Source organism: Sturnira hondurensis, unplaced genomic scaffold (genome assembly GCF_014824575.4).
Source record: "Sturnira hondurensis isolate 20B ecotype Veracruz unplaced genomic scaffold, ASM1482457v3 Scaffold0000256, whole genome shotgun sequence".
Classification (NCBI taxonomy): Eukaryota; Metazoa; Chordata; class Mammalia; order Chiroptera; family Phyllostomidae; genus Sturnira; species Sturnira hondurensis.
The window spans coordinates 4,194,731-4,211,125 of record NW_028072887.1 but is presented as its reverse complement, the minus strand read 5'-3'; the positions used below and the strand labels follow the sequence as shown (position 1 = coordinate 4,211,125).

General features: G+C 38.1%; 1 protein-coding gene across 1 annotated transcript in view; it reads right to left on the bottom strand.

The window, feature by feature from the left end:
- Positions 1–16,395, bottom strand: part of THSD7B (thrombospondin type 1 domain containing 7B) — a 618,064-nt gene that overhangs the window by 368,080 nt on the left and 233,589 nt on the right. The window contains exons 10-11 of the mRNA XM_037030021.1: positions 14,994–15,123; positions 11,254–11,357 (exon numbers count right to left, since the gene is read on the bottom strand). Coding sequence (XP_036885916.1) covers positions 11,254–11,357; positions 14,994–15,123 — 234 coding nt within the window. The remainder of the gene's footprint in view (positions 1–11,253; positions 11,358–14,993; positions 15,124–16,395) is intronic.

Sequence of the window (16,395 nt, the reverse complement as noted above, 5' to 3'; positions counted from 1 at the left end):
TTAATTTTTAATAGTTCATTATTCTTTTTTTAAAAGATTTTATTTATTTATTTATCTTTAGAGGGGAAGGAGAGAGGGAGAGAAACATCAATGTATGGTTGCCTTTTGTGCGTCCCCTGATGGGAGTTGGCCTGCAGGGAACCGGCCTGCAACCCAGGTTTGTGCCCTGACTGGGAATCAAACCCCGATCTTCTGGTTTGCAGGCCTGTGCTCAATCCACTGAGCTACACCAGCCAGGGTAGTTCATTATTCTTGTATATTCCATTACTGTTTATTCCCCATACCCTCTTCTACCTCCCCCTCACCCCCCACAATCACCACAGTGTAGTCCACATCCATGAGTTCTTCTTTTCCCTAGATATTTCCATCTTCCCAACTTCCTCACAGAGCTTTTAGCCTGCTCTCTATCTATGAGGCTTTCTCTATTTTGTTTGTTAGTTCAGTTTGTTCATTACCACATATGGGTGAAATTATATGGTACTTGTCTTTCTCTGACTGGCTATTTCACTTAGCATAATGTTCTTCAGATCCACCCAAAATGTTGCAAAGGGCACATTTTTCCTTTTTCATAGCAGAGTAGTATTCAATTGTGTAAATGTACCATAGCTGTTTCTCCACTCATCTATTAATGAACACTTGGTCCCCTTCCATATCTTGGTTATTGTAAATAACACTGCAATGACCATAGTGGTGCAAATAGTCTTTCAAATTAGTGTTTCGGGTCTTTTTGGATTAATTCTAAGAAGTGGAATTGCTGGATCATAAGGCAGTTTCATTTTTAATTTCTTGAGGTGCCTCCATCCTGCTTTCCACAGTGGCTGCACCAGTCTGCATTCCCACCAATAGTGCAAAAGTGTTCCCCTTTCTTTACACTCTCACCAGCACTTGTTTGTTGATTTATTGATGGTAGCCATTCTGACAGTTTTGAGGAAATATCTCATTGTGGTTTTAATTTGTATTTCTCTGATGATTAGTGACATTAAGCATCTTTTCATATGTCTATTGGCCATCTTCATGTTCTCTTTGGAGAAGTGTCTATTTAGGCCCTTTGCCCATTTTTAATTAGATTTATTTTGGGGGTTCAGTTTTAAAAGATCTTTATAAGTTTTGGATATCAACTCCTTATCAGATATATTGGCAAATATATTCTCCCATTCAGTGGGTTGTCTTTTCCTTTTGTTAGTGGTTCCTTTGCTGTGCAAATACATTTTAGTTTTAATTAGTCCCATTGGTTTCTTTTAACTTTTCGTATAGTCTTTTTGCTCTCTATTTTATTCAGTTCTTCTCTAATTTTTGTTATCTCATTTCTTCTGTTGTCCTTGGGTTGCTTTTGTTCTTTCTTTCTTTTTTCTCTAGTTACTTAAGATGCAGTGTTATGTTGCTTCCTTGGGATTTCTCTTGTTTCCTTGGATAGGTCTGTAATGCTATAATCACATAGTTGGCATGATTTCAAGCTTCTTAAATTTATGGCAGCTAGTTTTGTGACCCAACATGTGGTTTATCCTTGAGACTGTTCTTTGTGCACTGGAGAAGAAAGTAGAATCTGATATTGTGGAATAAAATGCTCTGTAAATGTCAATTATGTCCATTTGATCTACTGTGTCATTTAAGGCCAATATTTCTTTTTTGATTTTTTTTGGCTTGGATGATCTATCTAAAGTTGTAAATGGAGTATTTATATCTCCTAGTATGATTGTGTTTTGTCAGTTTTTCCATTTAGTGCTGTTAGTAGTTGTTTCACATATTCTGGTGATCCCTGATTGGGTACATACATACTGAGAAGTGTTATTTCTTCTCAATGTAAGGTCCCCTTTATCATTTACAAAATGTGCATCTTTGTCCTTTGTTACCTTTCTAATATTTTCTCAGGTATAAATATGGTTACACCTGCTTTTCTATAGATGTCTTTTGCTTAGATAATCATTTCCCATTCTTTAACTTCGTTTTTACAGCTTAAATATATCTGCTGAAGGCAGCATGTGATTGCTATTTGGTTTTTGATCAAATCTGCTACTTTGTGCTTTTTTATTGGTGAATTCATTCTATTTACAGTGTGGATGAGTATTGATGTGTGAGGATTTGCTATAGCCATTTATTTTTTGTTTTCTGATAGCACTGTGCCTTCATTGGTTCTTTTCCTTCGTGCCTCTGTCTATGGTTTTTGTTTGGTGGTATTCCATCATTGTTTCCTCCTGTTTAAAGCTATGTTTCTCAGTATGTGTGTGTGTGTGTGTGTATGTGGTTACCATTAGGTTTATGAAAAGAGAGTTTCATATATATAGTAGCCCTTTTTTCCTTTGAATGCATCTGATCTCCATCCTCCTTTGCAAATTCAGATTTTTATTACCTTCCCTTTTATGTTTTTGATGTGAGAAATTATTCCTGTTCATGCTATACGTTTGTTGGTGACCTTAAGCATAGTGTTGTGACCTTTTGTTCTTTGTTTTAGGTACAATAACCCCTTTGAGTGTTTCCTGGAATGGAAGTCTTCTGGTGATAAATTCCCAGCTTCTGTATGTCTGGAAAAGTATTTATTTCTCCTTCATAGCTAAAGGATATCATTGCTGGATATATTATGGTTATATGATAAGTTCTCTCTTTCTTTATTTTGAGTATTTTGTTCCATTCTCTTCTATCTTACAGAGTTTCTTCTGAGGTTTTTTGATAATTACCTAATGGGTTTTCCTTTATAGGTTACCTTCTTCTTTCCCCCAGCTTCCTTGAGAATTTTTCTTTGTTATTAATTTTTGACATTTTAATACAATGTGCCTTGGTGAAAGCCTTTTTTGATTGAAGTAATTAGGTGTTCTCTTTGCTTCTTGGATTGAAGGATATAGTTCTTTCCTTAAGTTTAGGAAATTCTCATCAACTATTTGTTTGAACAGGCTCTCCATTCCCTTCTCCCTCTCTTCTTCTGTTATGCCTACTATTCTTCAATTGCTCTTTCTGATGGAGACAGAGTTCTCATAGAGTACTTTCATCTTTTGTGCTCAAGTCTCTCTCTTCTTTTCTCTGTATTATTTGCATTGCTTCTATATTTCTATCTTTAACATAACTAATTCTTTCTTTCATCTGTTTGACTCTATTTTGTATGTCCTGTAATTCATTCTTGACTTCTTTTATTGAGTTCATCTCCAGAATTTCTGGAAAGACTTGGTTCTTTTTATTTTTAATGGATTTGAGAGAGATAGAGAGAGAGACAAGAAGTAGAAAAGAGATAGATGGGGAAGATGGATGTTAAAGTTCCAATGTCTTTGGTCAAGTACTCATTTTGTTTGTTGATTTGTTTTCTGAGCTCGTTAAATTGCCATTCTTTTTTTTCTTTTTTTTTTCTTTTTTTGCATCTTGTTGAGTTTTTCCCAGGACTGCAATTTTGAATACACTGTCATTTAAGTCACTTATTTCTAGTTCTTCAGTTTTGTTTTCTGGAGATTTTTCACTTTATTTCTGAGTTGCCTTTTTTTTTGGTTATTTGTGGTATTTGATGGATTTCTTCTCTGTCTAGGAATTTATGTATGAGTGTCACCTCTCTAGTAGATCGATAAGAAGTATTTATTGTTTTCCAGTAGGTAGTATTGAATTACAAGTTTTTTAGCTCTCTTGCACTTCTCTGGCTTTTCAGATCTCCACAGGGTTGTGGAAAATGTTCTGTGATTCCTTGGAAGATGGGTGTTTCCCCTGTGACCTGGTCATCCCAGTCTCAAGGGACCAGTCTTTCAAGGTAATGAGGTGGGCAATGTGTCTACAAATCCTTGAAATTCCAGTGCTCTCCCCTGCAGCCACAAGCCACTGACAAAGTATCCATGGGTGTGAGGTGAGCTGGGGAACCCAGCTGCCTCTTTTGTTGCTTTGCCCTCCTGGCACTGGCTACCAGAGAAACTCTGAGGCATGTCCCTGGCACTTCCACCCAAATCCGGTTCAAAGAGTGTGCCTGTCATTCAGGGAATAAGTGATTCTGTCATGCTAGTTCTCAGGTTTGTAGATAACATGTTCCGTAATCTGACAAGAAGGACGAAGGGAGGCAAGCCCTGGGAGGTTAAGGACTGGCCAGGCTCCATGGCTTTATTTCTCTGTCAGGACTGCCAATTGCCAGCAAATGGCTGCATCTCTGTGCTTCATCCCTGCCCAGGTTCCTAGGCTCAGCTGCAGCTCATGCTGCCCACTTTGGGCTGAGCCCCTCCATGAGCTCCCAGCTCAGGAGCTGTGTCCCTGGCTCATCTCAGCCTTTCTTCATTCTCACCTCCATGGTCCATTCCCACTTGCCTACATTTACATGTTATAATATGCAGATCCTTCAGACATGTTTGTGCATGGAACTAGGAATCCTTTGTTGAATTATGGGTGTTAAAATTATTAAAAGTTCAAGAAGAGAAACCAAAGGGATCTCTTATGATGCCATTCCTCAATGTCACTCCTGCCTACCAATTTCTAATCCTCTCCTTTTATAAAAATAAAGTAATCCAGAACTTATTTTGAAAGTGGGTTATTTTGCCCATTTTTTTCTTGGAAAAGCACCTTCTTTTAAAAAAAATTCTTTGACTGTCAAGAAAAAGGAACTGATTTCATAAAAGTTATTGTGTAAGAAGGCTATGCTTTTCATGGTGACAAAAAGAAATTAAGGAAGAACAAAAATATTTGGCAGAGATTAGAGATCTGCCTGCTTTGGTCCACTTAAACAGTGTTCAGTGAAAATGAACCAAAAAAGAATGCAGGTATTTCACAGAAGTCAAGGATATCTTAGACAGAACAACTTTGATATATAATACCTACTCTGTTCCACTGCATTGCTTTAGGTGTCGAGTCTCTATGATACAATAGTGTATGCTTACAAGCTTATGAATGATAAGAAAATAATATCCAAAAGGAGAATACTGACAAGTCTATTATGTCAGTTTTCAAGAGGTAACAATGAGCAGCAAAACAGGAATTAGACCTATCACTCCATAGACAAAATCACATGCTTCCTGGAGTGCCAGCGTCTTCATTTTTTCTGTCTTTAAAACTAAAGGTTTACCTTATTAAGGTCAGTTTCATCAAAGTATGTTAGAATATTTAAGTTTCTTCCTCTTATACTTTTATTTGCCATTAAAAAGTGAACTACTATCCTTCTTTATTCAGATGAAGCACAAGAAGCTGGGCACGGAGTGAACCTCTGTCCCTGCATCTTATGGGATAGCTGGAACCGTGGAACCCAAAATGCCCATCTCTGTTGAGGTGGTATAGACATTTAGCTACAGCTATAATCCCACCTGCCCTTGTATTTTCTTTTTTCCTTCCTTTTTTATTAGAAGTATATTGCATAAATACTTTCTTACAATAAATAAATTAACCAGGTCAGAGATATAAACACAATAAGGTAAAACAAGGACTACTTCTATTTTGGGCAATATAAATGGTTTAGATATCATAAAAGACCTTTCTAATGAAAAACAATATAATTAAAAATACTTACCTTCTGAATGTATTGCTGGGCTGGCCCAAAAGAAAGTAGCCCATAAAGCACAAGGCAGAAGCTTGGGATGGAAGGTAAACAGGAAAGACAATTTTTATCCTGAGGGTCTCTCAAGCCGTGGAGCCAAAAGTTTCTACTTCCCTCACTTCAGGGCCTGTTATGGAGAATCTCATAAATGTCCCCATACCAGAAGTGATGACCTCAAAAGCTGGCCCTCAGATTAAGGGTGAAGGTGAACTAAGGATAAATTTGCCAAGCAAAAGGTCTTGGCAAGGCCATATGCATGTATAAAACTTAACACTGAATCGTGAGGGGGGAGATTTCCTTGTGGGAATTTCTGAGCCCAAGCTGGCCTTTTCAAGACTTTATGGTATGAATGCATGTCCTGTGGCATGTATGCATTAATCTATGATTCAAAACATCTTGAAAGATAAACTTAAATTTAGAGTGTTTCCAGATTGATAGGGATTCCTTGGGACTAAGGAGTATAAAAGCCAACAGGCTAGTATGTTAAAGCACCTGAAATGAAGACACTGAGGGTCTCCCGATCCTCTCAGACTTCCTGTTGGTGCTTCTGATTTGAGTCCAGCCCCTCATTTCCATCCCCTCTGCTTGTTGTTCAAAGTGTGCAATATATTTGGTTTTACATCCCCAGAGAATAAACCTCCAAGGTCCTACAAGAACAGAAAGAATCTGACCGTGCATAGTTACAGAGGAGAAAATGAAGGGGCAGAATGCTCACTGATCTTGAATCAGACTTTTAAAAGCCCCCTGTTTTTTCTCCCACCTCCCCAACACACACACACACACACACACACACACACACACACACTTGCATACTTCCTTTTGCAGTACATAGTGCTTTTATAGAGGTTTCCAGGCCAAATTGCTTTGTTTTCTTTCAGGCCCACACCTTCACCCCTGCTAACTGTTCTGTGAAGTACTTTACCATATCTCCACTCACATCCTGCATCATGTTTTGATTGAATTTGCAGACGAATCCTAATGTACTTGAAGGTGAATTTATTTTGTGTGCTTCTTGTTCTCTGGAGATATTTTATAAAGAAGCTCTCATGGGAGAGTAACTTTGTATTACTATTTCATGTTTGCCTTGCTGGTTTTGAAGTAATTTTAGAGAAAAGATGGTAATATAAATGTCTTAGCTCCACTATTTTAAAACTGGAGAGTCATCCTACTACCTTAAAAGTGCGACCCTGGCCGAGTTGGAATATTGTCCCATACTCCAGAAGATTACCAGTTCAATCCCGGGTTAGAGCATGTATGGGGGGTAACCAATTCATACTTCTCTCTCACACTGATGTCTTTCTCTCTCTTTCTTCCCTGTAACCATTCCTGTCTCTCTAAAATCAATAAAAACATCCTCTGGTGAGGATTTTAAAAATAATAATAACAATAATAGTGCAAATTTTTCCACAACTAAACACTAGGAATTCTCTGACATTGGTGTTTATTTTGGGGAAAATTCAAGTAGGCCACTTGCCTAAAGGACTATCAGGACTTAAATTGAAATACAAAGTAGAATTCTTCCAAGACAGATGAAATAATTTTCCATTTAGGCAATAAGACTCTCCCTAATTTAGAAGCAGTGTCTCTGAAGAACTCCCTAAGTGTTTTTATAATAAAAATCAACCATTCTGATACTCTAGTATTATAGAATATCAAACCTAGGTCACATTATACAGTTGTGCACCACACAAAGGTACCGTTTAAAAATATTCATGTAGATATTGCTAATCCAGATATTTCATAACAATTTTCTAGCAGAAAGTAGACAAAGGTATTGTAACAACAAGATCACATCACTACAACAATTTTCTGATGGGGAAGTAAATTAGTTTTAGGGAGCCATCCCTTACAATTTACACAAAGTAAGTGACTGTACAGCCTCATCACAGCCCTATATCAAACAACCTTGCCGATCTGTAAATTTTCTGATGGGGGCATAATTTGCAAAGTGTAATGGTTACGAATTGAATTGCATCCTCCCAAAGTCATGTTGAAGCTGTGGCCCCAAATCTTACTGTATTTGAAGGCAATAAAGATCACCAGAAGCAGTTCACTTTTAGCTGGAAAATCCAGCAATACACATTCACTGCCCTATTTCAGGGCATAGCAAGTCCCAGACCTATTTTATAATTTAGTTTGTGGTCATCTTGACTAGTCTTTTCCTTCCATAAGCTATCACACTTGTCTATTAGGTTAACGATGTCATGCCGACTGGAACTAGTAAGCAAAAAGTAACAACTAATGTAGACATTCTGATAAGATGTTTCCTGTCAGTGCATGGGAAACATATTTGAAAAATCTAGGGGCCTTCTACCTTAGTGAAATTTCTAGAAGTTCAGTGTCATGGAACATGTCGAGATACGTCTTCTACAGTGAAGGGCAAGTTGTTGCATCTGGCCCTCCTACAAACAAAATAGACACAACCCCTAGAGTGTCTCTTTGGATTTTGGAGACAACATGCTCTTCATGTTTGTGTTATTCCAGCCAATTAACCAAGTTACTGGAAAAACTACTAGCTTTGAGTGGCACCCAGAATGAGAAAGGCCCCCAAGCAAGTGGAGGTGACTGTTCATGCTGCTCTGCCTTTTAGGCCACATGATCCAGCAGATTTAACACCACTGAAGTATCAGTGGCAGACAGGAGTGCTGTTGGGAGCCTTCAGCAGGCTTCTCTAAGTGATTCACGGTGCAGCTCCTTAGGATTTTAAAGAATAGACCCACGATCCTCTGTAGATAACTACTATTCTTTTGAAAAATGGCATTTGGCTGGTTACAGTTACTTTAAACTAAAGGCTAAAAGCTTAACCATGGGCCACCAAGTTATCATGCAACCCAAGCTGGCTGACCCACCAAGAACAAGAATTGAGTGATATAATAAATATGATACAAAGATATATATATATAGACATGGATCGATATGGATATAGATATAGATATATGGATGATAAGGCCTAAGCAGGGCTGAAAGGCACAAGTTAGTTACATAAAAAAGTGGGCACATGGCTGTGGTCTCCACTCCTACCACACTACCTTCTCTCTCCCAGCCTACAAATAAGGCCTCCTGGGGAGTTTCCTATGGTCAGATGATAAAAGAAAAGACTTGGGCTGGTTTACAGATGATTCTGCAAGATATGTAGGTACAACCCCAAAACGCATAGCCGCAGCACTGTACCCCTCTCTGAGATATCCCTGAAAGACAAGGGTGAAGGGAATCTTCCCACAGGATAGACCTTAAAGCAGTGCCCCTGGTTGTTCACTTTGCTTCGAATAGGAAATGGCCAGATGTGTCATTATATGTAGACCTATAGACTGTGGCCAATGAATTTTCTGGAGGGTCAGGGTTTTGAATGGAATATGATTATAAAATTGATGGCAAAGAAATTTAGGAAGAAGTATGCAGGTAGACCTCTCTGTATGGGCAAAAAGTAGGAACATACTTATATTCCATGTAAATGTTCACCAAAGGGTGACTTCAGCAGAGGGTTTTAGCAATCATGTGGATTTGACTATATATTAGGTGGATACCAGTGAGCCTCTTTCTCCAGCTACACCCGCCAACACTCAATGGGCTCAGGAACAAAGTAGCCATAATGGTGGGAATGGAGGTTATACTCTTTGATGGAGTCAGCAACATGGACTTCCATTCACCAAGGCCTCACTGGCTACACTCCCCCCTGGACATCCAATTTGGCGGCAGCAGGGACAAACACTGAAATCCCAGTCTGGCACCATCCCCAGAGTGAGTAGCCCGCTAACAAGATGGCAGATTGATCATAGCAGACCACTTCCATCATACAAGGAGGAGCGTTTTGTTCTTATTAGAATAGATGCTTATTCTGGATATGAATTTACCTTCCCTACATGCATTGCTTCTGCCAAAACTACCATTCATGGACTTTCAGAATTACTTGTCTAGTCATGGAATTCCACACACCATCACTTCTGACCAAACAACTTACTTCATAGCAAATTAAATGTTACAAAGGGCCCATGGAATTTACTGGTTTCACCATACTAGAAAGTCTAGACAGTATCCTGAAGCAGCCGGCTTGATAAAATGGTGGAAAAGTCTTTTTAAGACTCAGTTACAACACCAACTATCTGGCAATACCAGGCAGAGCAGGGATAAGGTTTTCCAGGAGGCTACAGATGCTCCGATTCAGCATCCAATGTTTCTCCAATAGCTATCAAAGGATAGCAATGGAAGAATTAGGAAAGATCATTTGAGCAAATATGCGCCATCAGAGACTGAGGCTAAAATCCTCCTCACCCTCATAATCCAAAATTATTTTGTATGGATGCAAAAGTTGGACAGTGAAAAGGCTGATAGGAAAAAAGAGATGAATTTAAAATATGGTATTGTAAGAGAGCTCTACAGATACCCTGGACCACCACATAGATAAACAAGTGAGTCCTAGAGCAAATTAAGCCTGAATCATTGCTGGAGGCAAAAAATGGCAAAACCGAAGCTGTCATACTCAGGGCACATCATGAGAATGCAGGTTTCTTTGGAAAAGACAATAATAGTGGTGAAAATAGAATGCAGCAGGAAGAAAGGAAGACCAATTGTGAGATGAACTGACTTCATAAAAGAAGCCACAGCACGTGTCCACAGGTGCTGAACAGGGCTGTTGAGGGCAGGACATTGCAGAGGTAGTCACTGGGAGTTGGATGAGCTGACTCAGTGGCACATTTCAACAAACACACAACTCACTTCTACCCCTAGTGACCCACTGACAAAATGTTTGCTTTTGGTCCTTTTGATTTTGTGCTCTGCTGGCCTATAGGTCTTCATTACAAAGAGGAATGCTTCCCCTAGAAAACACATCAATGATGACATTGAACTGGTATTTCAGACTGCTACCTGGCCATGCTGGGCTCTTCACGTCTCCAAATCAACAAAAAAGGTATTTACTGTGCCATCTGGGCTGATTGATCCTGACTAATACAATTACATATGAAACAGGGAGATAAACTTAATTCTAAGGATGACGTTTAGAAGAATTAGGAAACCAATGTGATGCAGTTGGTCCCATAAGGTCTGTTTTCACAACACATCTCCCTTGAGTGACAAAATGGTAAGATTTTCAGACTAAAGTATTTCTTATCAAACCTCATCTACTATAGCACCTGGATTATACATGAAACACAAAAGTGAACAGTTGGATGAGTCTCTGAGTGCCTTTCAGAGATTTCCATAAGACACACCTAGACATTGGTGATAAAAGACACTACTACACAGATCCAGAAACCTATTCACAATGCCTTATAAAAAGTTTAACAGTTCCTTTCTGAATGTATTACATATAGAACATATGGCAACTATATATGTAAATATGTATTTATGTAACACTAAGGTTTAAGTCATGATTATTAAGATTAGTCAATCAATTAATTCTGTTATCATTTCATTCATTCAACATATACTTAATTAGTACCTAATTAGTACAATGTATACTGTTGGGTCTAATCTTGACACGCCCTTCATTCCTTGGCTAATATCCAACATGCATTTGGAAGCAGCATCGGGTATGCTGATGACTGAGAACAGCTGTTCACTTATATTGCATCAATCCTTAGATGCATTAGCTGATTATGGTTAAAAGATGGTCTGATATCAGCATTAAACTAATGCCCAACTTAAATTCAAACACTAACAAATAAGCCAACTAATAATATCACAACTTATTCCAATATAAATATAATCAACAGTTTATAAGAGTAACATAATTTTAGGCTTCATTCCAAAGAGTAAAACTTTTAAAATTCTCTTACCTCTTGTTTGCACCCCTTTTCCACAGGCTTCAGTGGTGCTCATAATTCCCTGCCTGACAGACTCCGGCACTAGAACACAGGGGCTCCATTTCTGTGGCTTCCACCTGTGATGACACAGAAGGAGCTAGAAATTTCACCTGACAAACATACAAAAGAAATACTTGCCATGGATAAGTTTGAAATCCAAAAGTACAGGATTTCAATAAAAACAGATTTGAAAGCGATGTCATAACAAGTAGTCCTGGCATGCACTTGAGATAATAATCCACTCTGCCCTAGATTAATGGTTAATGCCACAATTTCATTTTTTAAAATGTGGACATTTCACACATAAACCTTAGTTCATATAGCAAAGTGGCAATAAAATGCATTAGAAGCACAGATCAAATCTAGAGGGCTTAGTTCTTTATGAACTTAAAATCGTTAGGAAAAAAGGAGACGATTCTTATAGCCCATTAAGGCATTAGAGAATTTAGTTTTGAATATCTGAAAGTTTCAGGTGAAAACCTTCATACTTGATCTTCCACTTCAATTTTTTAAAAATGTGCTTCTTAGGACTTCAAAGTAACTCGAAGCAACTCAATAGGTTGTAGAGTAAAAGGCAGGTGAGGGAGACATGGGTACCTATTTGTGTGATAGTTCATTCCAAGGAAGAAGAATTGATCTGACTCTGATGAAGTACCAATATTTCTGTTCTTCTAGGGAAATAGTCTCCAAGGATACCTGATGTCTTTCTTTGGTTCTTCCCTTCTCAGGTCAATAAAACTCTCTATCTTTACAATGACAGACTGTTGACTTGTGTCCTTAAGCCTGTCTCTTCCTTCAGAACGTTCCTCAGAACCCAAACCTTAAGTGAAACCACAAATTCTGCTCCTTTGCTTAGTATATTTTATACTTTTTCACATAAACCAATACCTTCAATAAAAGACGCTACTTCAAAGAATAAAGCAGAAGCATGAAATAAAATATAATTGTCTAGTTTTGCAAGATAGCAAAGGTTCTAGGGATTTGTTGTACAACAATGTGCATATAATTAACACTACTGTAATGTACACATTAAAATGGTTAAGACAGTCATAGAGCAGACTTACTTTGCTCAGAAAAAAGTCACTTTAAAGAACCCTCTTAGTTATGTGAACATAGCTTGACATCGTGCACAGCACAGCCAGCCATTTGTGACAGCACTCACAACCTCCACTCACTCCCCTAGATTAAGTGAGTCTCTGGGACAACTGGAGGTAAGTGGGGCAGAGATGGTCCTAAGAGAGGGATACAGACCATCCTGAAAAATCAAGCACAGTACACTAAAATATAAAAGCAAAACAAATATCACTGACCTCATTCAAATGGCCTCCTTATTGGGAAGAATTGCAGAGAAATCAGGAAAGTGCTAATAAGAAAAAGCTGTCACTTTTAAATAAATCACCTACTGATTTTAAGTAGTTGTAAATTTAGTGTGTATATGCATAGACTCATTTAGTACAATTCCAAAACACAGAAACTTAAATGGTAAGAGGTTTTAGTCTGCCTTGTCAACTACAATATGTCATTCATTCAGATCTCTTAAATTTACGTGGGTTTTCTAAAACAAAATGAGACCAAGGAATTCAGTCTAGTCTAGTGTTCTGTGTAGACTGAAATAGAAGGAAGGAATTTTCAGGACTCCCCTGCTAGACTCACAGGAGAGATAAACCTGAGCTTGGGTTAAGTGGTGCATCTGAGACTGCACAAGTCAGAGCAGGCCAGTTTTCAGCCCTGCATCCCTGGGTGCTCAGCAGCAGGCCTGATGCCCTTTTCATTAAGGATGCGTGTCCATGCTGTCTTCCCTTTTGCTTACTAACCTAACATGTTGGAAAATGCACAAAATTGCAGAAATATTTCTGTGAACATTTTGACTCTGTTTTAATTTGGTGAATGTATGTGAATATATCACCTCAATGGAGTGAAAAAGAAGATTCACAAGAAAATTATAAAGGTCTACATTAACTTGCTTCCCTAACATACCAATGAGGGAGAAAGGAAAAACTAAGTTGGAAGCATATTATTCAAAATTCAAGGATTTTTTTAAAGATTTTATTTATCTTTAGAGGGGAAAGGAGACGGGGAGAGAAACATCGATGTATGGTTGCCTTTGGTGTGTCCCCTGCTGGGAGTTGGCCTGTAGGGAACCGGCCTGCAACCCAGGCATGTGCCCTGACTGGGAACCGAACCACGATCCTCTGGTTTGTAGGCCTGTGCTCAATCCACTGAGCTACACCAGCCAGGGCCAAGGACGTTTTACTAAGGACCAGAGAAGCAGGCTGAAAACTTGGAGATATATTAAACTACACACATCAGGAGAAAGGACACAATGATTTAATCTACACACAGTGCCACAGATTTCTGGGGAAAGTGGTGGGAGGCCAATGAGGGACCCAGCTCAGACACCAGTACCCCAATGAAGTGCAGCAAGAGAGTCAGGAGAGCTGACGACAGAGAGGAGGAGCCCACTAGTGGTTCCTAGGATTTTCTCTGATTATAATAGCCCTAGGTTCATAAAAATACGTAATAATATATGATTTAGCCAATTTTTTCAATTGGCTAATATCTCCAAGAGATCTTCAGCTGGGCTCAGAAGTTTCAATATTTATATACAGGGCACAGAAGGATAGATATGGGTGGTATTTTGACAACGCCCCTGTGGTTGATGAGAAACAACTAGCAGCCTGGCCATGTTCCCAGTGTGTTACCTGCATTCTCCCCACACTGGTCATCACATAGAAACAATTGGAGTAAAGGGATGATAAAATGGGCAGTAATTTAGATTGCTTCAATGACACCCTAAACTTTATCTAACGTAAGTCTTCTTAAAAGAAGAAAAATTAACTTGTATTTTATGAATAAATTAGCCCTTGAATTTCAAAGCTTGAAGATATAGCTTCTCAAATAGTCCAAGAAGACACTAAGTATTTTTGCTAAACACATTTTTAAGTGTGCTGATAACTATGTTTTGTTTTGTTTTGTTTTGTTTTGTTTTTTTAGGACCAGAGGACTTCTTTACAAATTAGTAAAACCCAACAGTGAATTTAATCCAGGGGTCCTTTAAAGTGATGTTTAAACCCAAATGTTGAAAGAGTGAAAATTTGTGACTAGAAACACAAACCTCAGGTATTGTTTTTTATAAATAACCCCTAACTTGCCAAGAAAAACATATAGGTAATATTTATAGTTTAAAAGTTACTCACTTTCTTTAAAAAATGTCCATAGGTTAAACCTTTTTTTTCTAACTGGATGTTTTCTTAAAATGTGTATATAGTTAAAATTAAGAACCAAAACATTTTTGAAATTTTGGAATTAAAACACTTCATAAATAAACACAAATTCATTGGTAGTTCTTGATAAATGGCTGTAGGATGAGATAGGTTACCTTTGAGTGCTTGCTCATATGTGTGTATGTGTTTCAGCTGAGGAGCCCTCATCCTGACTCTCTAAGTCATGATCCTAGAAACTGATTTCCTGAGTGGCAGAACTCCAGAACTCACTCACAATCAAAATGTGTTTCTTTTTTCCTACAAATTAGACTTTCATATTCCTTACTTACAATCACAATCTATTCCAGATAGGAAGGGAAAACATGGCGGTATCTGAAGACAAACAGCATTACCTCATCTTATCTCTCACTAAACCATATACTGTATGAAAGAAAACAAGTCATAATTTGCACTGCAGCTTAATGATTATTCAAAAAGGCAACTAATTACCGATATACGGGGCACAGTGGGACATCTTCACACTCTCGCTCTTCAAATAAAGTATCTGGGCATTCTTGACCTCCATTGGCTGCTTCTTGATTGATAATCCTGTATCGAGACTGTTTGACTGTGGCATTTCCTGGAGTAAAGAAAACATAAAATTATAGGGCCCTTTTTATGTGGTTGCAGAGAAAAACCCAGAGTTAGATAGCAACTGAAAAGAAAAAAAAAAGAAACAAAGAGCTGGAGTAAGAACATGTGGAAAGGCTGCCTGGGAAATGAGAATAACAAGCAAAACCAGGGTCTAATACTCAATCTGCTTCTAAAGATAGACACTTTACACTTAAAATTGTAGTTTCAAATATATGTGTTCTAATATGCTAAGGTTGTTTCCTATTGTCTTAATATGTTTGAAATAATCTGAACCCATATTGCCTCAGGCACGAGAGTTACATGGTACAATCTGAGAGGCCACAGAAACCCTCTTTCCTCGCAGAACAAGAGCTCAGGGCCCTAGCATTTTACTAGTAGCGAGTCACTCTCTCAGGTAAGGCATTTCCCTCTTTAGGCTACTATGTACAATGCAAACACTCACAAAATGTACCACATTAGTAACCTATTTATGGATATTAGTTTATTCGATTCCCTATTCCCTATAACCTGAGACAATAGGTATGTAATTGAAATTTAGGAGGGAGTGACAGAATATTGTCTATTTCATAGTTTTTCTAAGAAGCAGAAGTATTAATAGGCATCTCAATAAAAGGGCAGCTGATGTTCACTTTCATGTGTTGCAGCACTCATTTTATAACTTTAGATGCCTTCTGAATCAACAACAGCAACAAAAAATTAATTACAGTTATTATCAACTGTTTCAATTACTATGTGCAACATATTACATTAGCTATGAAGAAACCAACTCATAATCTTGCAATTAAACAGAAAGAGATTGAACCAATAGTTTCACAAGAAGTTCTGAATAATTGTAGAGCAAGAAGAGTCAGACTAGGGTGTTGCATCAGGAAAATTCAGAATAGAGTATAAACATTTGTGTCTGTGGAAAGCAAGGACAGCTCAGCAGGGTGGAAAAACTTATTCTGGGACTTGCAGGCTGAATTAAATAATGCTGAAGCCACTTCAAGACAAAGAAAGAGTCTGAGAAAAGGCACTGAGATGTATGGGGCATGGGATTTACAGAGAAAGACATAGATGTGCATTCAGAAGGCTGATGTGTGTGTATGGCTTGTGTGTGTGCACAAGAGGGCGCTTATAAAAATGGAGAGGTGGTGAGTGTAGGAGAAGATGGAATTAATGTGTTGGTTTGGGACAGATAATGGACCTAACCTTGTTAAGAAGAAAAGTTTTAGAAATCCAATAAACTAAGTGGAGTAGAACAAAAGGAAACTAAAAG